Genomic DNA, 25,025 nt, shown 5'->3' with positions numbered 1-25,025 from the left:
CAGTTTTTTTGGGGTCACATGTCATTCTTACAATATTCCAGCTACAGTAACAGACAGGATTTTATAGTGCCAACAGTTTGTACAGCAATTTACAATATAAGGAAGACATTACAATTACAATATATTTCAAGACTATATGGTAAGGAGGGCCCTGCCCATGAAGGCTTACAATCTGAAGGGAGGGGCAAGTGAAATATGAGACTGATAACTTGCAGCTGACAACAAAACCAGCCACAGATGAACTGTGAATATTTAACATAATATAGCATTAAGGTCTTTCCAAACCATGAATTACCAAAATAAACCCCTACTAATAAAGCTGTGACAAAAACAAATAAAATGTTGGAGGGTGGTATGATCTTTAGGAGGCTTTAACCTGTCTGTTGGGTGGCAGAGATTCAGGTGAATGTGACCTCTTCTGCACCCAAATATTTGCTACGCATCCTTCAGACCTACCCCTTTTTTTGGGAGGCTAACCCCTTACTATTCATTTCCCTGAATTATTAAGAATCATGGTCCATAAGCAGCTCTCAACGTTCTTCCATGCTTTCAACAGTTTTACTATGGCCGTATTCAATACATTTATTTTAATTCAAACAGTTGCAAACAAGGTGCTAAATGAATTAAATTCAAGAGGATAAGCCAAAAAATACTAAATTGTTTAAATTTTGAATACATATAGAACCAGAACTATGGGGTCTATTCACGATGCTGCCGAAGGAGTTAGCCGTCGCTTCAGCCGATCCTTCGGCTAGCTTTGGCCCCAGCCGAAGAACAGCTCCTGAACCTGGCCGAGCAGCTCAGTCAAGCCGAATGCATATGCATCGGCTCGGCTGAGCCTTGCTGAAAGCATGCACGGCTGAAATCAGCCGTACCAGCCTGAAGTGAATAGCCGAACAGTGTTCGGCTCACTTCAGGTCGGTCATTCACTCGGCTGCCTATGGCAGCTTAGTGAATAGACCCCTATGTCTTCAGTATCAGTTGTCCTGATTCAGTTAACCACTTGCTGACCAGGTGTTAAACCCCCTTCCTGCCTAGGCCTTTTTTCAGTATTCAGCACTGTGGTACTTTGACTGACATTTATGCCGGCATGCAATGATGTACTGAAATGAATTTTATACAATTTTTTTGGGACAGAGGGAGCGTTCTTTTGGTGGTATTTAATCACCAGAAGGGTTTTATTTTTTACTATATTAAGGAAATATTACTGAAAAATTTGAAACAAGTTTTTTTACATTATAATACATTTATTGTATATACAATTTTTTGGTAAAATATAAAAGATGGGGTCACATTGGGTAAATAGACACAAAAGTTGCAAGAAATAGACACGAAGTTGCAAAAAACTACCATACCCAAAATTGACCATAGGCAGCGCTTTAAAAGCTTTTACCGCTCATCAGTTTAGTGTTATCAGTAATTGATGGCCCTAGAATTATTGCTCTCACTGCGAAGCTCGCGGGGATATGTAACATGTGTGGCGTAATGGGCCCAATTGTCATTTTTGCACATATACGCACATGTTTGCACACGTGTATGTGGGGCTGGGGACTTTAAAAATGTTTTTGTTTTTTAATTCTTTTTCATGTGTGACTAATTTTTTTTGCAACTTAAATTTTTTTTACTTAACTTTATTGTTATCACATAGGGGGTAAGAAACCCCCCTATGTGATAGCAAAGAGGATGTGACAGTTCCTCTTTATGGAGACAGCAGGGGTCTCCAAGACCCCTAATGTCTGCTTCACCAGCTTCTGTCCAGCTTCTGAAGCTGGAGAGTGACAGCAGAATGTGGAAGTGACCTAATATACATCACTTCCGCATTCTGACATCGGAGAGGGGATCGTGGAGAGATCGTATACCGATCTCCCTCTGATCCCCTGCCACAGAGCCCCGTTCTTGTCCCGGGCTTGCACTGGGCACAGCGGAGCTCGGGACCAGCGGGAGGGGAGTCCGCAGAGGGGGGAACAGACGGCGCGTTATACAAGCGATCCGCCATCTCTTTTGCCGGTGGATCGCTTGTATGTAAACAGGCATCGCTACAAAGAAAGCAATTGGTTCTATCCAAAGTGGTTATGAACAGTTAAAAAGGCCCCTTTTTGCTGTTCCTGTCTCCTTATCTGAGGACCACCAGACAACATTGATTGCGCTGATCAGCTAGCTCCCTGTGTGGTTGAGTAGTGGCATGTATGAATGGGTTATTGCAATAATCTTTTTATTAACTGTATAGGTGGTGGGTTAAACTGTGCATTCGTTCCGTGTATGGGCTTACATGTTTTTTACCAATAAATTGATTTATACTACAATTTAACTCTCCGACCCTCATATATAGCTGCACTAAGTTCATAACCACTTTGGATAGAACCAATTGCTTTCTTTGTTGCCTCGTATGAGCAGCTGAGGGTTGTTTGCTAGTCAGTGAGAGAAACGATTGAAACCAGGTCTATTCATGACCATCATTGGGTGAGGAACTCTGAGTACACTATCCTTTCTTTCAAAACAGGCATCGCTGCCTGTTTTTAAATTTTGTCAGTTTCCCGCTCGTGCGCGGCGCACACAAGTGGGTGGAGGTAGCAGGCTGTCCTTAGACAGCCTGTTACATCCAGGAAGCTCCCGTTCGGCTGTTTAATTACAACGGCCGGCCGGGAGGTGGTTAAAATACAATCTTGAGCACCAAAAGTGATATATTTTTACTGGCCACTTTGAACTGCCTTGATTTTGACCACTGGTAGGCTTTTAAAGACCTTTAGCTTTGGAAGTCTGAAAGTATACACTACATGCACAAATTGTGCTGGAACAACAATAATCATGACTTGGCCATATTGTGCTGGCATGCATGATGGCAGTCTGTAACTTTTTATAACACACAGGAATATCAACAACACATTGATTGGGTGACTGTGTGTGCTCAAGGCATATATTGGTATACAAAAATCTGGCCCTAGCTTCACTACTGATTAGAATACGCACTTGACATCATACAGTTCCTTCTACAATTAGTGTAGATTCCAAACACGATGGAGATTTTGAATAAGTCTATTTATTGCATTAGTGTGAATGTTCAATCAATCAATTGTTCAATACTGTTCCAAGAGGAGAATCAGCTTGCATGAACTTGAAAAGAAAGTAAGTTAGCACCAAGCTAAACAAATTGGTTCAGATATACATCTTTATTGGGCACGTGGCCAGCCAACGTGCTTCAGGGGCACTAATCATGGCTTAGGTTTATTGCATAAGAGGAATCATGATGGGGTAATGCTGGGTTTTAATTCTTCTAGTTACAATCTTACACTGTTATGTTGTCTAGCAGCAAACAACGTTCATTTCATGCAATCATACAGTTGCTAACAGTCTTTATTTTCATGGTTTGATATAAAACGGTAACACTGACCATTCCCTAACATCCATATCCCTGCCTAAACAAAGAATACATTGCTGGATGCAGATACAATTTTCTCTTAGGGGAACATAGAAAGACTGAACTGGATCTGGGATTTTATAGCAAAAAGGTAATTATTTCTTCACCTAATTATAGGAGAACCATTGTTAAACCTTTGTGAAGTGAGCAAAAACACAAGAAATAATTTATTGAGCTTGATAGATTGCAGACTACCCAGGATTCCTACTGAATATCAACCGCTGGAGTTTTTTGTTATTTATTTATATCTTTTTTTTTCTTAGCTGTGTAATGATCCTTCGGAAGTGATTTAGGGAATGTCTATGCTTGCTAACCTTTTGTAGCCTACAGCTCCATTCTTGGACTTGTAGATTTATAATGTTGCTCTTAGTTCTCCCCAGGTATATACCGCCGTGTATCTGTGATAACATTATGCTTTCTAAAATTGCAAGATTATGTTTCTCAAAGAATCAATGGCTGATATTGAGAGTAAAGGGAATATCAATATATTAATGTTATTATATTGAATAAAACTAAAATATGGATTTTAAGGAAAAATACAGTTGTATTTTTTTAATGCTCGTGTATGTTTTGTACCTTTATTTCACATTATTTGTTGTGTAATGCAGTTTGGTTTTGAGGTTTAAAAATCTGTTTAAATGCTATGTATAGTGGCTTCTAAACATTATTTCTTTATTCGGTTTGTTGAAGTTGAGACTATAAAAAGGACATTTAAACTTTTTTTTTTAGCCAGGTAATTATTAAAGTCTGTATAAAATAGGGATAAACCAATACTTGTTGAGTACCAGTGCCGATACTCAGCATTTTCATGAGAACTACCAGGGTTGCAGCAGTTGCAGCTGGGTCCTGGCTCTGGTGCTCCACCACTGTCCTGAAATCATTAGTCTGTATTATTTTAGAAAAACTGTCACATGACAATAAAGAAAAATGTATCAGTACTTGTACCCGCAAAACTGGCATCGTTGCATCCCTTTATTTATATTTATAAAAACAAAATCATTCATTAAAACAGAGATGTACAAATCCCAGGAGATTGGTGTGCTCCTTACAAATGACAGCTGCCGCCTAACTTTTGAATTTTTCTCCAGTCTAGTCTTGGAGCTCAAAAAGTATCCGCACTTGTACCAAGTACGGTACTTGGTATCGGTGCATCCCTAGTCTAAACCCAATGTTTTATGCAATCCCTAAGTGTTTTAACATGCTTTTCTTTTTAATATCCATGTGAGCTTAAAGTGTATCTCTAGGAAAAATATTTTTTTTTTTTCAATTCTAGATGGAGGGGTTAGTTTTATTTTAGTCTGTACTCTATTAATAAATGGACTTTTGTTGATTTCACTTACATGGTGTGCTGGTGACATCCTTTTGCAAACTTGTATATCTTCACTGTGCCATTCCTGGTCACTACAAGCACCCACCAGGATTTCAGGTAACATCCTATACGGGTAAGGAGTGCAGCAAGACACCTATATATCACTTATTTTAGTCTGTGTCCCTATTGGGGAGATTTACCGCTTGGTGGCCATTGTCATGGAGAATGAAAGTGAATTCCTCACACTTTGGGAGATTTCCTGTAACTTGATTTTGCATTTCTGAGACAAGAAGTGAAGACAGGAAACTTTTTCACTCCTAATCCAGTGGGTAGTGCTTACAAATAGTTAAACAGAAGAGTTGTATTTATAGAGCAGATCACTTTGATATATTCTATGACAAATATAGTTTGGCATAGTATTTGATGTTTTAATGGCACCCATCCATAATTTTCAAGAGGTATGATGATGAAGGACAGCGTATACAGCTAACATTGTACAGAGTCACATCAAGCTCACAAATCACAAGTAAGACAGCCTACAGTGCAGATTGATGGGTTTGTATGTACTGTTTAAGAATTTGGCAGCCTATTTAATGTGAGAAGTTACCTTTCTTAGTCGAATGACTCCATCCTGTGTCTGGGAATCTGTCACGATTTCAAAAATGTCCTTCCCATCACCGTCAATGATATCAAAGGATGATTTAGCATTGTCTCCAATATCTCGGTCATTTGCCTTCACTCGTCCAATTGAGTCACCGATAGCGATGTCCTCTTGCACTTTAAACTGATACTGACCTTACAAATAAGGGAGAAAAATATTACAACTAAAGTCAATGCAGTTACCACCCAAAATTGAGTTTATTCTACCAAGATATTTCCTTAGTTTACAATGTAAAGTAAAATAAACTCCTTACCATATACGGTATAAAGTGTTAAGTTCAAATTTTGTACCATATAGGAATGTTTATGTTGACAGTGATGACTCACTGCAGCTCTATATATCCTATTTTTTATTCTCCACATAACAAAAAAGTATGCCATTACCTAATACTAAAGGTTCAATATAAAAACCTAACACACCAGGATAGGGATACCCATTTCTTAAAATTACAGTTATGTTCAGTTATGTACAATGACAGATTTAAAAAATGAGTCACATGGCTAAAACAAAGATCCTTATTCTTGTAATAAAGGACTCTTAAGGCTCCTGTATGACAGTATACATCCAGTTAATATGTGATACATAAGCCTTACAAAGAAAACAAAAACTTACTTTACATTCATTTGCATCTTACACCCCCTCAAAACAGTGCAACTCACAATTGGAGGGTTCAGCAAGAGAGGCGGTACTGTCAATCCAGAAACCACTGGGCATGAATAGGTGGGGCCAGTGCTGGACAATCACCATGATAAAGGTTGATATAGGTGTAGCGCCCCTTGCAATATTTTTTATTCCACTGTAGTGCAAGCAGGAACAGCCTACATGAGAGTGGAAACTCTGCTCTGAATTCGGCAGCAGTGTAGCAGCATTGTCACACCATCACAGGAAGCTGCATTAGGTGGACTTCACTGGTGGGCTCAACAGTTATTTGTGAGACTTTGCTGAGAAAACTGTAAGTGAAGATTCACTTATAACTTATAGGTGCTGCAGTAAATCTTTTTTAATAGAAAGCCATAGTTCAACTTTAATGCTTTCTGAATCAAACCATTAGGCAAAGAGAGTAGTAGGCACTTTTTGGAATACATGCTAGGACTTTAGTCTATTTGGTTGGCAGTGCAGTTACACTTATATCATGGTTTCCCCACCACCCAGCCCCTCCACCCCATCCTTTTACCTGTTGCTGATTTAGAGAGATACCACTTGTCAGAATCAGGCCCGTGCATGCATTCAAAACTTCCATTTAATCCTATGCAGCTCCTTAATATGGACTAGTTCTCCATACTAACTCTCTATGGAAATTAATAAGGGCAGGGGAGACTGCAGTATAAGTGTATTCACACCAAAGATCTGAAAATACCTAGGGACACAGCAGGAAAGCTGTACTCACTTTATGCATTAAAAGACCCAAAGGACTTCTGTATTTTCTCTAGAAGTAGCTGTAGTAGCCCTAACCACTTTTCCACAGTATCGCTGTGATCTCAGAACGCCTTTCACTTACCAGTCCACTTCGAGGGTGGCTACGTTTGTTTCCCACGGCCCCTGTGTGTGTTGTAGAGTAGCCACTGCTTCAAACTTGCTCCTCTGATGGACTACAATCTTACATTTAGTTTACTAATTTGTACTGAAGTTATAGTTTATCATGGGGGCGAGCTTGGAGTGGTGTCTACTTTACAACACACACAGGGACCATGGGAAACAAAAGTAGCCACCCTCCAGAAGGAAGGACATTGTCAGCATGAATGTGCAGATGATATGAGGATCTGTAGCTGAGTGACACAAATAAGAAATTTTTTTGTTAATAGTTAGGGTACTTGAATGAAGATTTAAATAAGAACTATGAGGTGAGTGCTTTTCACTCACCTCATAGTTCTAGCTGACCTGTGAAAATGAGACTGTCACAGGTCGGCTCAGTAGATTGGAAGTGAGCAAACACATACCGGCGTTCGCTCACTTCTCGATCCTGTTTCGGCTCTCTGTCGTGACAGGGGAGGGGCTGGATTCCCCCCTCCCCGATCCGATAGCGCTGACTGACGGGGGAGGGGGCGGGTACAGCTGGCTCTGCCTCTAGATATAGGAAGAGCCAGCTGTCACTCACGCAGCTGGGACGGTTCCAGACATAATTGTCGGGATCCGCTTCAGCTGTGACGTCTCAGTATACCGAGAGCTGTAGCTCGCGGTATACTGAGCTTAGGGTGACGGGAGGGCGCTAGTTTGTGTCCTCCCGTTACCCTAAGGAGAACTATTGGGAAAAGCCCTAACCCCATAGTTCTCCTTTAACTCCTGAATTTAATGTCACTTTAATAAGGATCCATATCCTGATGTTTGATCTTGAGCCTATAGTCTCTCACAAGACCAACCCCGTACCCACTTAGACTCACCTTCACTGCTCTCCCCATTGTCCTATTCCTCAGGTGTGAGTGAAATTCTGTGTAGGTACTAAAATAGAGCTTACACAGTATTTGTAATGAAGTCACCCCCTCCCCACATTACAGTAATTATACCTAGCGATTGGTCACTTACACCTGAGTACTGCCCCTTGGGAAGAGGTCACATACTCTCCCATACCCAGAAGTAGTGGGTATTTGTGATAGCTTCAATAGAGCAAATAAATAGTGCTATGAAGGCGAATATAAGTGGGTACAGGAGGTGAACTGGTTAGAGATAAAATGACAGATTATCTTTAATTGATCTAACTGCAGTATATTGGCTGCTGTGGGTTAATACACAACACTATATGCATTGTCTGCCTGAAAAAACCCAATTATTATATTTTGAATACTTTTTTCTCTTCCACATTTTTTCTCTTCTTGCACTAACTAAAGCCTGCAGTACCACTTCTCCAGCCATCTAAATCATGAATTACACTACACTACAATTGATAACGCACGTACCACTCGTCAGATGATACAGATGTATTCTGACCCAGCCCAGCTTCCCCGGAGCCTGATGCAAGCTAGAACAGCAGCATGTTAATTAAGCAGCTGCTGACTGCAAGCCACTTGCAGCTGGCATGCTCGGCATGAACATAACAACAGCTATATGTTGTATTCTATACAATAAAAACAAGCAATAAGGCATAAAGTATTTTCTAAACAGTCGCAGATTTCACCAGTCCTCATTATGTAATTACTGCACTGCTTCTTTCAGTTGTATTAAATGGAAAATGGATCACTCCTTTTCCTTAGCTTATTTCCACTTGTTTTCACAATATACAATCAATCTGACTTATTGAACAGGATAACTGTCATTTTGTAGCAGACAATATGCTGCAACTGAGAAAGTATTGGCTCTAAGCACTGGCTTCAGTTTCTCAGTTAAAATGTATGTAAATCCCAACAATTAACTTCTCTATATTGCTCCCTTTTGGTCTATTAAATATACCATTGAGAGTGTTTTGTTATATCTGTTTCATAAATGCAGAAACATAGCCATTGATCCTCCCAGAAATCTTGTGATATGATAACTTCATGTGCTCTCTGTCCCTGCTGCACTCATATCAGTTACATTGCTCCCAGCTCACCCTATAGGCTTTAGAACACATCCCCCTATATTATGGAGAAAGAGAGTTGAAGGGGGGTGTCCTATAGTTTTGTCCTACAGAAACAATGCTAGTGCTCTATAGATACAGTATAGTGAGTGAGTGTTGTCACCTAGGCACAGGAAATGTGTTACTGGCAGGATGACCAAGTTGAAAAGGAAAAAAAAGAGCCTGAAAAAGGAAAATGAATGCAGCCATCATATCTAAGGACTAAGGGAAAGGATATTGAATTCTTGTGTTTGGATTTAGATATGCTTTGAAGGTTTAAGCATATTGTAAAAGTGAGATTTTTTTAGTTTTGGATGGAGCAGGAAAGGATTAGTGACCCTGTTTGGCTGTTACTGTTATCCAGAGCTTACTTGCCTCACTTAGGCTGAGGTCATGCAGGCGGCCTTGACGCTGGCGACAAGTTGACAGCATTAGGATCACTAGGAGACTGCTTAATGGTCTCTATGGAATCATTCACTCTCTGCCCAGGTCCCTCTCAGTGCCTGCTTTCCGGTCCTGTGCAGTCAGAAAAAATAGTGCATGCACTACTTTTTCTGACTGCCCCGGAAAGGAATGCAGGCACTGATGTGCCACGCGTTCCTGTGCAGCCGATCGCATTGCGGCTGGAGGGCGTGGCTGCAGTGCCATTGAGTTCAATGCACCGCCACACCCCCTTCAACCCTAAAACAAAGTGAGTCTGCTGAAATGCGATTCAGTGTGTTCTGGCCACAATCGGGCCAGAACACACTGCCCGGGTTCCCTCTCAGTGCTTGCGTAGTCAGAAAAATAAGTGCATGAACTACTTTTTCTGACTGCCCCGGAAAGGAATGCAGGCACTGATGTGCCAGCGTTCCTGTGCGGCCGATCGCATTGTGGCCAGAAGGCGTGGCTGCAGTGCCATTGAGTTCAATGCACCGCTACACCCCCTTCCACCCCAAAACAAAGTGAGCCTGCTGATATGCGATCCAGTGCGTTCCGGCCACAATCGGGCCAGACCACACTGAGGATGGTGTGAACAAGCCCTGAAAGCAAGGGAGATTATGCAGCGATTAAGGCCGGAAAATAAGTGTAGGGCTGTCCAGCATGAATCTGCCACTGGCGACTCTTGCCTTACTGTCCGGGTGACATGCCGTATTGTCCTGGTGACATGCCATACTGTTCTGGTGACAGCAGTTTTACCAGTAAGTAAGAAAAAAATCTCTACCAGCAAAACAGAAATAAAAATGTTTATTTTATACTAAAGTAGGGTAAGGCTAGAACACCTGTTAGCTTTCCATTACTGTCTGTCTGTGAGGAGATCCTATTTTCAGTGTTAAATGATTACATTTATGACATATTTTAGAGTAAGTAACTTAAATAGAAACACTCGGAGGTGGTTGTAAAGTGTATGTAAGCCCGAATATAAAGGAATGGCACCATGTAATTTTGGAGAGTGCATGGCTGGCCCTTTATGGGGAACACCAGAGGCATTTCTTGGGCTTCCTGATCATGTGATCATGTCATGGTGGTCAGTGAGAGCCTGACCTACCGACTCCTGGTTATAAACAGTGACCATGAGCTGTCAGTTATAGCGCAGTCACAGTGCAAGGTGCACTATATTGAGTGCTCTCCCATCACAGAACCCACAGAACATGGACACCAGCTATACGCATATGCTCATATTTACTCCCTTTTGATCTGGTAAATATGCCTTTGAAATATTTTGGTTACATTGGTTCCTTAAGTGCAAAACAAATCTTGTGAGCTGATAACTTCCTGTGCTCTCTGCCTGTGCAGACTGATATATGACTGTGGAAAAGACCTCTTCCATGTTATGGAGATGAAGGGAGGTATACAGTAGTCCTATTCTTGACTGACAACAATGCTCCTCTATAGATAAAGTACACTGAGTTAGCATTAAAACTCTAGTGTGGGAAGTACATATCTGGCAGGATGACCGAGTTAAAATAAAACATTAATAAAATAACAAAAGCCAGAAAAAAAAGCTAATGCAGCCAGCTTTTTTAAGGACTGGTAACCTGCAATATATTCAGTTTTTGTTCTTAGTTTTAGGTGCACATTAAAATAACTTATTTTCCCAGTGTAAATGGAACCACTTTCAAATATGGACCATTTAATTTAAAAACATTTGTGCATAATGAGTGAAAAAAGCTCTACTCTGGTTTGTCTCCACAGACCCAGTTATTCCCCCATTGAAATGGTAGAGCCAAGCTGCTAATCACAGCTTACACATCAAAGACACTCTCCCCTGTCCCAGTGACCTGACACTGGTTTCACAAGGCAATAGAAATAATCAGTGTCCAGGGGTAGATTTAAATAAAGGCTGGCTTTGGACAAAAAGTCATTATGTGCATATTAAATTATGTGCATATATATATTAGTAAGAGAACTGTCTAATCATCTTAATCAGCAGATTTTGAGGAAAGAAGAACTGTGTTTGAAACAGCTCATGGAGCAGAATTTGGGAATACTGCTATGGTACCAAAAGTTAGGAAAAAGAGCAGCAGCACTTATGGTAAGGAGATGTGTAATTGAGGCCCCTAAATGATATAAAGTGTAGGTAAGGATAGTTTTGGATACAACATGGAAGGGTTAGACCATCTGTCAAGTGTGTATTGCTATCTGGGTATGCACTAAGAAGATTAACCCCTCTATTTGTACTAGTGACCCCAGTGTCTCCGAAGGTAAAGGGAAATCCAGATTTTTTGAGTTGTCATCAGAATAGGTAAGGGTAAATCTTCCATTGGGCACATCTGTACCCATGTCATCTGTCCAAGAGTGAAATTGCCCTCAATGAGGGAGATTTTATCTAATTTTCTGCTGTCTTTCTGGGACAGAAAGTAAAGGGAAATCTAACAATACTCAGACTGCATAATGTAACCTGGCAGAGGTTTTAACCCTTTCCTAACTTATAGCTTTACATATACCTGAAGATGGAAGTAGATGACTTACATCAGACTCTATATGGGAAATGTCAAGTTTGGGTGGATGTAAATAGGTAACAGGTGCACTTTAATAAGTTAAAAAGCAGTACAAAAAACTGACTTGGCTGGCTTACTGGCTTACTTATTGAACCCAATTTCACATTTTATAAAACCATAAAAGCCTGATTTTAGATATTAGTAACAAAGCTTGGGGACTATTTCTTTATATGTTGCATTTCAGATTTTTCTTTTTTTTTCTGTCCTGTATTTACAGACATGCTGTCTCGTCCTAAAAAAAATCCAATTAGGAAACATGCACCAGTGCCCTTTAGCCAGCTCCTCGTGTGGCTGAATAATGGCCCCTGTTCTTAAATCCCATAATGCACTGATGAGCAATTCCCTACTCGCTCTCTTAAATCTCCTGGTGGAACCTAATTAAAGAGCATGTGTATATTCTGGTGTGAAATATTGCACTGTCCAATTAAAGAAGATTTAATGTTCTTTTGAAGGTAGCATTTCACAGAGATAGCTATGGCCATGTCCCATTGTAATATCAAGATGCACAAAGTGCAAATAAGCTGCTTAAAAGTAGACTGAAAAAAGTTATCCAGGTGCAATTAAAGAGCTCCAACTGGTTAAAGTGTTACTTATTGCAGAGATTGGCCCAGCAAAAGAAAAACATGTGTTCCCCCTATATATTTACTAGTCACTAGTCTAGGGGGTTGTAATGGAAAATAATATTTACCATATCCCTCTGTCCCATGGCTGTCAGAATCCAATCTACTACTGCCCCTTGACGTGGGTGGGATGTCAATTTTAGCATATGCATGCGCTGTGTGATGACATCAGTGAGATGAGGGAAGGCACAAATGGAGAAGAGAATCTGCATCACATCCTTCCTAGACTACATGTGTACTTCATACTGAATATATGGGGATGGAGACGAAGGTGATCTGTGGTGGCACTTACATGCCATTTGTTCTAAGGTGACTGGAGTACAGCTTTAAAATTCCACTTAACCCTGTGCTGCAAGTGCCTCAAAATAATGAAGCCAGACAAATATCATGACAGCCAGGTAACTACCGTGTTTCCCCGAAAATAAGACAGTGTCTTATATTTTTTTTTTCACAAAAAAAGACACTAGGACTTATTTTCGGGGGAGGTCTTACTTTCGGGGGAGGTCTTACTTTCGGGGGAGGTCTTACTTTCGGGGGAGGTCTTACTTTCGGGGGAGGTCTTACTTTCGGGGGAGGTCTTACTTTCGGGGGAGGTCTTACTTTCGGGGGAGGTCTTACTTTCGGGGGAGGTCTTACTTTCGGGGGAGGTCTTACTTTCGGGGGAGGTCTTACTTTCGGGGGAGGTCTTACTTTCGGGGGAGGTCTTACTTTCGGGGGAGGTCTTACTTTCGGGGGAGGTCTTACTTTCGGGGGAGGTCTTACTTTCGGGGGAGGTCTTACTTTCGGGGGAGGTCTTACTTTCGGGGGAGGTCTTACTTTCGGGGGAGGTCTTACTTTCGGGGGAGGTCTTACTTTCGGGGGAGGTCTTACTTTCGGGGGAGGTCTTACTTTCGGGGGAGGTCTTACTTTCGGGGGAGGTCTTACTTTCGGGGTAGGTCTTACTTTCGGGGAAACACGGTAGCACTATTAGAAGTAGTTAGCAATGGACACTTTTATGCTTTCTTTTCTGCAGGTTTCTTTTAAAGGGCATCAGTCTCGACCACCAGCCCTTCCTTCTCTTTATGTAGCCAACCTAATGTGTGCCTGAAATTTCAGCCAGTTTGCAAGGTTAATGGTAATTTCAAATGCTGAAAATATATATTAATATTATACAGTATATATGCACAGTGAGCTGATTGAGGAAGTGAGAAAAATATTTGAAAGCAATAAAAACATGTTTAAATGTAGGGGTGGAAGTATAAACTCTGAAGTATAAACTCTGTCAGGCTTCTACTGCTGTTTTTGGCAAATTATCACTTTATGTGTGGTCCTCGCATCCTAATCTAAGGCAGCAATAAAACTTGGTGGTTGGCAGCAGTTAGGCCCTAAATGTAACTGTTACCTTCATACTAACTCTACACTTAAAAGCCAAACTCCAGGCTCAACCACTGGATCCCCAATCACCTGACCCTCGCCCCCCTTGAGAAGTCCCTCATGCTTTGTGTTTTGCATTATTTTTTAAATACTTACCTTTTTTAGATGTCTTTTAGATAGGCCAGTTATGTAACACTTTGGGTCCTCTTCCTCTTCATTTGTTCTCCGAACTGATGCAGAGAGTGGTACTGTTGTGATGACAAGCACGACTCTTTGCACCAATAAATTTGAAATGAAAAGTGATGCCCCCCCAGGGGTGGGGCCATGGCCGTGGGAATCCGCATTTCGTATATGTGTTCAGACTTCCAGGTTGAATGATACTGGGTGGTATTCAACCCTGAAGACTGTTGGCATTTTGCGCAGAAAAAGTATTGCAGTGAACAGCTCAAGATTGAAGGGGAATATTGCAGCCTGAGCTGCTTTTCATTTTGTGCCCTGTCTGGGGCCCCATTTTGATTAAAAGAACATTTCCCGGGATTTTAGTGAAACATATGCCCTCTGGGTGATACATATTATCATAGTGATATCAGATAATACTTTCAACTTTAATCTGCCATGCAATAAAACAATGTTCTGTTATAAAAGTTTTAGTACATAAATAAAATGAGCAAAATTATTAGCAAAACACTTCACCAACATGCACCAAATGTATGCAAGAAATGCAGGCTGTGACTCACAAAAATGTTGGTGTAATAAAATTACCGTATGATTACTTTTATTCTCCTTTGAAAGACCTGGAAGTGTCACATATATATATATATATGAGTGGCCAGATTATTATGACTACCCCATCAGTACTTCATTGGGCCACAAGATGACTTTGTTGGGCCGCCTCGTGACTCCACAATATGTTAAAAGGTGATGCGAGGAATCTGACACTGCACTGTTGCCCTTCTGTTGTCTTGTACCAGTCTTGCCACTCTCCATTCTGCCCTAACACCCTAACATTGACTAGTCGCTGATGGCCACAATTTGCAAGTTCAGACCCAGATTTTCAGCTGACAGTCCAGTCTTTTAACACTTTAACAACAATCTAACTAAGACTAAACTCGGCGTGAAGATCATTGATGCCTAATATCAAAAAACCTCTGAGATAATTAGAGATTTGGGAACTTTAATTTAGAGCCATTAGACACTAATAATACATTGGATAATGACTAGAAATTGTGTTCATTTGCATATTCCTCTGCTCCTCCACAAAGGAGTGTTGCAAAACAAAGTAAAGCATTAATTCCCATTTACTGGCGCATTATTCTGTTGATGCATAAAAGTGCAAGATGAAAGATGGAGGTGACAGAACAGGACAAGGCTTTCAGGAATTATTTCTTGGGAGAAATGCCTATGAGACACAGGGGGTCTTATATGCTAAAGTAACACTTCCAAATATACTAGGTGTAAAGTAAGCTGAAGTAACTACCTAAAAACACACCATAGGAAAAAGCATATCTATCCTATTAATTGAATATATTACAATGCCAAGTCTTGTTTTACTTAACCCCTTGCCATCGGCTCCTGCTGGCCCTTTAAGGGGCACCTATCTGCTGGCCCTTTAAGGGGTTATCTGTCACAGTGATTATGTCATCGCAAATCCATCACTAGCTCCCAATTGTGAACAGTGACTGGGCGCTGTCAATGACTGTGTGGTCACTATGCTGAAGACACTGAGTGGGCACCCCTAATGTTCTATTCCTATTTTGGAGACAACTAACAATTTCAGATTTTCCCTCCCTTTTAGCCTTGGTAACAATAGATATAATATAAAGAGAGTGACTTTCTCCAAAGAGGGCACAAACAGCTATATAAACTTCACATGGTTGCCAGACCTTGATACAAAATCCCAATTAAACATGAGCATTGTTGGAGCATGAGTGCTTTTAACTGAAGCACTAAGGAGGTGGTATGCCCAACTGATAGAAACTTAGGCCACTGGGTTTTGTTAGCAGCAGTCCATCTCTCCAGCGTGCTCTCCAGGGCAGCTTAGTACAGCCAAACACATACATATAATAATAATAATAATAAAATAAATAATTGAATTCATATTCGTACTGACTTCATAACAATTAAAACCGTGAGGCTTCCATGGGGCTTGAAAGGAAAAGAATCCTGTGTAAGAACTTACAGGTCAGGTGGACAGTGTATTTTAACTTTGCTAATTTGCAGAGCTTTGGGTTAGCTATATATATCACACTGTTGGGTATGATGGATGAAAAGTCCCCCACTGTGCACTCTGGTTCCCCTTACTGACCACATCACTAGAGGACACAATAGTGGTATAGGCATTGGTAGAAGGAATGGGCAAAGAAAACACTATCTGATGGCACTTGGTGCTCTGCAGGGGAGCAAGTATTCAACACACAGTCCACCAGACCAGTAAGTATAAAGCTGGGTGCTTTTCTTTTTAGTTTCTTTCGGGATTTCAAGGCAACAGGGTTATTTTATACATGAATGGGGCTCAGGCAGCTTTTGAAGGTTCCATAGCCTAGTTGCTACTAATAAACTAAAGGTCAGGGTAGAAAGTATAGCTCTGAAATAGAACTATGATGGTACAGAATGATGGGCTTAACTGGGACATTTTAGCTTTAACTTTGATTGTCTGTATGATCCAACCATTCCCAAATGCAAGGTTGTAGGAAGAACAGTGTTCCTGATAGCTTTGCTCTAGTCATATATGCCAAACAACATTATCCTGCTCAGACAATGACTTAGCACATAAAGCCTGCTTTTATGACCTTGTTTATTATTTCTGACCAATCAATACAGAGCGCAGCTGCCAGGCGCCACTCACCTAATTCACCTTTCCTTTTTTAACACTTAGATATGCAAATCTCTTGCAGTCTTTATTGGGAATCAAATAAAAGCACTCACATAGGTCTCGAAAGCTGAACCATATTTTACTGTAACTTTAGCTGTACCCATAAAAACTGCTTTATAGAGAATGTAATATTAATACCTGGCTCAGGTCTCTGGCTGTTCTAAACATTGTTGAGGTTTTGACAGTTAATCTTTCATTTTTGTTGTTTGGTCACCCTTAAAATATATGTAAACTCAATCACTAAATTCTCGTATAAGGTATAACATGTTATTCAAGAATAATGTTCAACATTTTTAATTCAGGAGCTTTCATTTACCTCTACAGCTCTCATACCTGTATACCACCTATGGACCAGAGCAATTTTTTCCAAAATAGGTTTTGATTTTGATTTTGTATATCACGGTTGACAAAAACAAGCACTTAACGTGCCACAACAGAGCAGTACAAGCATGAGCAATCGTACTGAATTTTGTAAACAGAGGGAGTCACAAGCATATATATCATAAGCAACGTCATAATAGCATTTCGTGTTGTATCAGACAAATTTAGCTCGTGAGAGAAAGACCAGGGGAGGAGTAGAGATAGAGAGAAAGTGAAAGGGTATACATAGGAGGAGATAGGGGAAGGATAGAAGAAGGCACATAGAGGAGATAGAGCCAATATGGGGTGGTACAGGGAGGGCTCACATCACATCATCTCTGGGGTTGCCACCACTTCCACTTTTTGCGAAATGCGGGCAAAGTACCACTTTTAATTGCGTGTAACCTCTCTAGCTCATAGTGCAGACTCAAAGTCTGTCTGGTTTCCTGCATTGATACACTTTCCAGGCTTCTCCAATGTCTCACTATGGTGAGCTGAGCTGCCAGCAATACGTGAACCACCAGAGCCCGGAAAGGAACCGGGAAACAGTCAATTCCTATAAGTAGAAGTCCCAGCGCTGGGTTGGGTGCAGTGAAGCAACCAGTAATCGCCGAGATCCAGCGAAAAATGCCTTTCCAGTAGCTCGTCAGAGATCTGCAACTCCATAGTATATGGAGAAGGGTACCAACCTGCCCGCACTCCCTCCAGCACAACGCCGAGTTGGCTGGAGCAAATTTTGCTAGGCGGTACGGAGTGAGGTACCATCTCAGAGTTATTTTGTGGAAGAGCTCCCACAGGTCGGCACTCTTCGTGGCGGTGTGGATGGAGCCACAGGCTGCCTCCCACGTCTCTGGAGGGAAAGACTCGCCCAACTCCCTTTCCCACGCCAAAAAGGCTGGTAGCTGACCAGAGCACTTTTTATGTTACTGTTATGGACTGTCATTTTTTTGCTTGCACAAACAAGATTTTCTTTTGGTGATGTCTTGCAAAAACAACTTTATTTTTTATGTAATCCATAGAAAAAATGTAGCAAAAAAAAAAGTTTTTTCTATTTTGTTCATTGTTTGTTTTAAAAAAAAATAGCATTACTGTAGATAAAAAGTATACATTTTATTTTATCATTTATGCCTTTGACAATGGCACTAAAATTATTTGTATGCACACTAAAAAAGTACAGAAGGACTTCGACTCAGCTGATCCAACATCTGGATCGGCTGAGCCGAAGCTCCAACAGCTCACTCGCTGCCATTCCCCTGTATTCTCATAGTGGCCGAATGGCAGAATTCTGCTCGGTACCTCAAGCAGAATAGTAGCAAGCAGAAAGGTAGCAAGCAGAATAGCAAAACAGTTAAATTAATGAAAAAAAAGTTGAAAAATTATTTTAAAAATGTAAAAAAATAGGAAAATTAAAAAAATGAAATATATTTTAAAGAAAAGAGAAAAAAAAAAGATGCACACCGACCTGACCGCACGCGATGAACTCCCGCCACATAATGAAGCATCTGATTGATGCCGGCAAAATAAAAACAAGTGGGCAGAGCTAGCGGTGACAGCTAGCCTCGACCAACTGTTTCCTATTGGCTGGCACCTGCCAGAGTCTTCTAGCATGTCCTGCCCAATTAAAAACAACAGGACAGAGCCGGCCGTTTCATCATGGCCAGTTCCACCCAGTTGTTATTGTTTAATTACAGACCAGCGTCCCTAGGTTGTTTGGGGATGCTTATCTGTCATTACAACTGGGCAGAGAGAGCCATAAGATCATGACTGGCTCCGGCTGTCATTTGCTTGGAGATCAGTGGGCTTTGCACCCCCACCGAGCCCGCAGGCGAGCTGGAACCTGAGCCCCCTACAGGAGACCCAGATGAACCGGACCCCAACTTGGACAATAAATCCTGCAAACCTCCCCAACAAACCCCCGTAACCCATGTACAGGGTGTTGCTCGCACCAGCTACCCGGGACCCAGACCTGACATAGCCACCAGGCCCCCCACCCAAATCACCCCTTAAAACAGACCATAAAGAATCAGAGGGGCAACAGACCATAACAAATCAGAGGGGCAGAGGGGCCGAACATACTGCACATGTCTTGTGTACTTTGATTAAGGTTTTTTTATGTGTGTAGTATGTCCAATGTCCACAACTGGTTAAGTTACCCGGTGATCCTCCCATGAAGGTCCTTTGCACTTCCTGTTATAAAATGAAAACCACTGTACAACTTAGACAGAAAGTGGTTGCACAGAGGCTGCAGAGGATCAGCAGCACTGAGTTGCAATAAAAGATTGATTAAAACAAATGTGGAAATTATTTTTGATATGCAGTACTTTAGGAAACTAAACATCTTTTATTTACATGTATTTTAAAGCACAAATGCAAGCAGAGAGCCTTTGTTGTAAAAAAAAGTCTTATTTCTGTCAAATAGTAAAACGTTATTGCTATTACTGTGTATTCCATGGTCAGATCGATGCTCCTTACAGTAAAAATCATAGTTGTGTTCACACGGTCTACTGTGGCTCACACTATTGTTATTTATGGGCTCTCCTCTCCCTTTGGCCATTCACAGAAAGTATTCTATTTTGTGAATAGTTCACAGAATACAAGGCGTTCTGTGTATGTTCATCCAGAACTAATATTTTACTATGGATCTTGGTTCAGGTCATTAAAGCTGGACTCCAAGCAAACAGCTAAATAAGCAGTTGTAACACATAACTGAGATCTGTATTAACTATCAAGGGATTTGTTTTTTGTCCATCCAGTCCTGAGATATACACAGCTTTATACCACAACACAACCAGCCTATTGACCTGTCTGCTGTTAGGCAACACAACTAGGTCACCTCGCTGCCTCCCTCCTGCTGGTCACTGTACAGAGGAGGAGCAGCCAGACATTAATGAGGTCACCTGTGTGCTCTTTCCTCCTGTTGGCATTTTCCATGTAAACACGTGATTAGAGCTTAATTCTGCTCCCTCTTCTAGTATGTAACCCCTTCTGCTCCCTCCCTCTCCTCTTCCAGTGTACTGATGTACTGGTGGTTACATCAGTCTGAAATCAATTAAAATTTTTCTTTAATCCAAAAATATATAATAATAATAATAATACAAAATAATAATAATAAAAATAAACTGTTACTACCACTAATTCTAATAATATTGTGTTGATAGTTTTTTCTTTATTATTAGTAATATTTTTACTATTAATACTATGTTGAAGCCTTCCCATATCATCATTATAATCATAAGTACAAATCCTGGATTAATTTGCAAATCTGCCTGACTCTTTTTCTTGTCATGTGTGCATGCTTTTTTTCTTCTGGGATAAACTGATTTGAAATCATACAAAGAGTTTACACATTTTCTGAAGATAGTTTAGGATTTGCTTCATAGAACTATCTGTGTAATGTATCTTGCAAACTAATGGATAAAAATGGCCCCAGTGGATCTCAGCTACTTAATAGGAATGTTCAATGTGCTTTTAGGTAAACACTACATTTTTTTTTTGGAGTGCGTATGTGTGAAATGGCTATAATGCAATTTTCCTGGGAGCCTGTAAGAATAGAAGTTCATCTTTTTTTATTTTTTTTAAACCCAGGAGGCCGGTGAGTGTTCACAATTTAATCAGGAATTCACATTTCTGTCCAGCAAAGAATCAACAAACTGATGAATTCCGCTAGTTTGCTTGCGATCACAAATTTGTTTGGAGAGGTCGGAGTAATCCCAGCAGTGTTTCCCTGTTCAATTTAGTGTATATATAGCGTTACTTCTATTTAAAAAGGACTTCCTATTAGAAACAATTGGAGGTTACTGCATGTTAAAAAGAAATGTGTCACATTTAAAGTGAACCTAACCTGGCTTAAATTTTGCTTATGGTATAAATGGAGCTGACATGCAAACACCTTGTTCTATCTTTAAACTGATGCCTGTGTCCCTGAAAATCCCCATGGATCCCAGACCATTGGTGTATAAAGGACCTTGATTTTTTCTAAATTCAATATTATGGCAAAAATGTATTGCTCATTCAGGGCAAGCAACGCTTGCTTTACCCCCCCCCCCCACCCCCCCCACATGTACTTTTTCTTTGCTCCGTCTCTTCATTCAATGTTAGGAGCTAAAGGAAACATAAGGTACTTCCAAGTATAGAGGAACTTGTGACTCACTCCAGCTGGGTCAATATGGGAAGCAAAGCACTCAATAGGCTATGATTCTGACACAGGACTTTCCTTCCTTCCTGAACCAAGCAGCCTGGGAGGACGAGGTAAGTATGTGTTGCTGGGTGGGCAAAGCACAGATTTGCATTAAGCCCAAATGGCCTCTAATGCTATGCCCAACCCTCTATCATTTAACTAACAAATGACACAACCTCTATTAAAATCTGTACTTGAGAAATGCGTTAAGAAAAGAAACATGGTGCTGCCAGCATACAAAATGGTCATACGTTGTGAAGGAAACCCTATTTATGTTGGTCAGTCAGGAAGGGATAGTTGTAGGAATCTGAATCTCCACTCTTTAGTAATAATAGTTCAGTATTGTCTCTTAGTGATATGTGGTTTTTTTATGTTTATGTTTTATATCCCTACCGGAGCAAAAAGGTAAGCCCATCATCAGGCTGTAAGGCTTCCATTAGGGATGGCCCCCAGGAGGGAGGGCCCCTGAGGTTGGGGCTGATAACTAACACTCTGTCTGGGATTGTAGAGAAGAGTAAAAGGCATGTGCTGATCGACTTTGAGCTTCTGTTGACACAGAAATGCAATTTGCTTTTGACATATGTTAAAGCTGCTTCACAAATCATATTTATTTGACCTACAGTTGACTTCCTGACCTGCATTTGACCTACTTGCAGCTTCAGCTGCCTTTGCATTCCAATGGATTTGTATGGGGAGAGAGGCAGTTCTCACACTGGCCCAAAAACAATTTTTTTTAACAAAACCTTTAGTTTCCATTAATGTAATCCTAACAGCAGTTCAGGTAGAAGATCAGATGGCCTTGCTTTCTAACATTTACCCTGACACTTTTGCTTTGACTGGGAGAAAATGTAAATGTAAAAAATCCAGTAATTCGTAATAGGTACACTGTACTATAATACCAACTCAAATTTATAAAGTATACACAATGCTACAGATATACATTAGTGACTGAAAAATGCCCTTTAATACATTTCTAAAGGCAAAACATATTTTAATTTACAGGGTTATTCACTAAAGGGTGAAGGGTTTGGAGAAGGCAGGAGAAGTGAACAATCTAGGCCAAAATAGCTGATTTGGAAAAGTTCTCCAATTCACCCCACTTTCCAGTTCAGCTATGTTGTCCTAGATTGTTCACTTCTCCTGCCTTCTCCAAACTCTTCACTCTTTAGTGAATAACCCTGTTAACTTTAGATACAGTAGGAAACTGTTAGAACCCTGCCAGTTTTTATCTGCGTCTCGTTGTAGAGATTTCCCTTCATTCCCTGTCCTGGAGACACAGCAGGATGTAATAGGAAATCTTGAGGGGGAATCCTGACCTAAACAGTCCATTAAATAATTGTTCTAGTTTGTACCTTCAGTTTCACCTCTACTCCTGCTCTGATGAAAACAATAACATTTTGGACTACCTATCACTTTGTCCTGGTGACAATAGTCTATAGAGAGTGTGGATCTCCACAGCCGGGACACAGACAAATACCTGACAAGATCTTTTAAACCTTCCCCATGCTAAAATGTTCTGCCCGGGTATATGGTATTTAGCATATTTTCTATGAAAAGTAAAATGTCACTATATTGTTTTTAGCCAGAAATGTATTTGGATGTTTATATAAATGACATTTATAAATGTATATAAATGAAACATATTTATATAAATGTACACATTTATTATTTTAGACCTTGTTTATTTAATACATGTTGTAGAAAGGCTGTCACACATCGTTCCTTACTGATAAATATTTTATAAAATTATTTATTTTTACATTTCTTTTTTTTTTTTTTCCAGGCAGATAATAAATGAATTATTTAATCCTGTTATGCATTCATTAAAATAAATATATAAATACCTGATTTATGTCTTTATATTTGTTTCCTGTAATTCCCTGCGCATCAGCACTCAGGCTCGGAGAAGGAAGGTCAGCAGTGTGGGTTTATCAGGGCTTTATTGCTGTAGAGTTGTCTTTCTAACACTTTCAACAAGGGTATAGATAGGACAACATAAAGATGACAGCATGCAGCTGTTTCTCCTAGGGGATGGGGGGTTATTTTGTCTAAATAAATATGATATTATCTAAATACATGAGCCATGTGTATTTCTACTTAAATCTTAATGTCTTTTGTGTAGTTATCCAGCATGAAAAAACTCCAGCACTTTGACTCTGTACAATACAGTTTCCTCTGCTGCTCTATCTCCTTGTAAAGGGTGACTGGTCTTGTAGCCGCCCCCCTCCTGTAGTTTTCTGCAGACAGCCTGCAATGGATGGGCCTGTTAGGTCTCACCTAACGCTCCATTCTCTGCACAGGCTATGCTTAGCACAATGATTATATCACTGCTACTTTTCCAAGGCAAAATCTGATATTGAAAAGATACCTGGTGCACACAAAGTGGATTATATCCTTTATAACTATGTTAATGAAACCTTTATTTGCTTCAGGTTAGCTTTAAAGTGACACGCATCTCAGGAGTTAAATCTAAAAAATACATTAAAGTACCTTAACTATTTACATAATTGTATCTTATTCGTATCACTCAGCTGTAGATCCTCAGAATTCATTCTGACGCTGTCCTTCCCTACGGAAGGTGACTACAAACTTAAGTCAGTACAAATGTGCTTCAGAAGGTATTCTTTTAAAAATGCTACATGGGTGAGAGGAGGCAGAAAGAAGGGGTGGGAAGGGGGTTACATTTTGCCCAGAAATGGTCTTTAAGAAGAAATATGCAGCATTAAAAAAGAACTATGGGGTAAGTGTTTTTCCCAATAGTTCTCTTTACGGTCAAGGGAGAACATATACTAACCTCCTCCCGTGACCTAAAGCTCAGTATATACTGTTGAGATCCACCCAGCTGTGTAAGTGACAGCTGGCTCTGCCTATAAAGAGTCAGCGCTGGAGGATTGGAGAGGGGAGGGGGGAATTCCTGTGGGGAGCAGTGACTAGCAGTCACTGCTCACTGATGGGAAACTCGGAGACAATTGGGAAGTGAGCGGATCGGCTGCATGCTTCTGCTCCAATAGAGCCGACCTGTGTCAAAGTATTGAAAATGACACATTTATAGTTTGTATATATATTACAAAAAAGGTGTGCTGAAATGCCACAAGTAAGTTATTTTCAGTCAGTTATTTTAAGGCTTAAGAGTGTATCCTGGTGTTTGCAAACAATCTCTTCAGGGCAGAGACTCCACTGCAAGAATACAAAAAGCAATATTCATGTGAAAGGGAATTATGTTGCTTAAAGGCATGCATCGCATTAGAATATATGTTCGCCTCTCTAAAATCAATCCTCATTATTTTCCTTTGCGCACTGAGTGTAAGTGCAAAATATTGAAGATATTACTGGCTGGAAGTATAACCATTTTAACCTGGCCCAGCAAGACAGAGATTGGCGCCCTGGCGGGTAGAATAGATTTTGAACTAGAGATCATTAGTTTACTAGATAGAAACTTGTTTTTTTTCCCACTCATTTGTATATAAGCCACAATTTACCCATTGTACAAAATGTAAATAGTGCATAATGTATTTTCTTTTTTTTTTCATTTCATGTAATTCCCTCGCTCCTCCTTCCCATGGTATCAAATTATTTCCATATGTTATACTCCTCTGGAAATAAGATACTGTGAAGTGGAAATTCTCATATAAATTGGCCTAAAATGACCATGATGAGCACTCGTGGGTACTTACAGAGTAAACTAGCAGGTTCTGATATGTCAATGAGAGTCAACACAATTTCAGAACAATACCCACACTTTCTATTATTA

The 25,025-nt window shown here is 40.4% G+C and overlaps 1 protein-coding gene across 1 annotated transcript in view; it reads right to left on the bottom strand.

Annotated features, from left to right (window-relative positions):
- Positions 1-25,025, bottom strand: part of CDH8 (cadherin 8) — a 360,027-nt gene that overhangs the window by 103,695 nt on the left and 231,307 nt on the right. Inside the window, exon 6 of the mRNA XM_018562829.1 lies at positions 5,332-5,519. Within this exon, the coding sequence (XP_018418331.1) occupies positions 5,332-5,519 (188 nt within the window). The remainder of the gene's footprint in view (positions 1-5,331; positions 5,520-25,025) is intronic.

This window comes from Nanorana parkeri, unplaced genomic scaffold (assembly GCF_000935625.1).
Source record: "Nanorana parkeri isolate BGI_ZX_2015 unplaced genomic scaffold, ASM93562v1 scaffold604, whole genome shotgun sequence".
Classification (NCBI taxonomy): domain Eukaryota; kingdom Metazoa; phylum Chordata; class Amphibia; order Anura; family Dicroglossidae; genus Nanorana; species Nanorana parkeri.
This window is presented reverse-complemented; position numbering and strand designations above follow the sequence as displayed.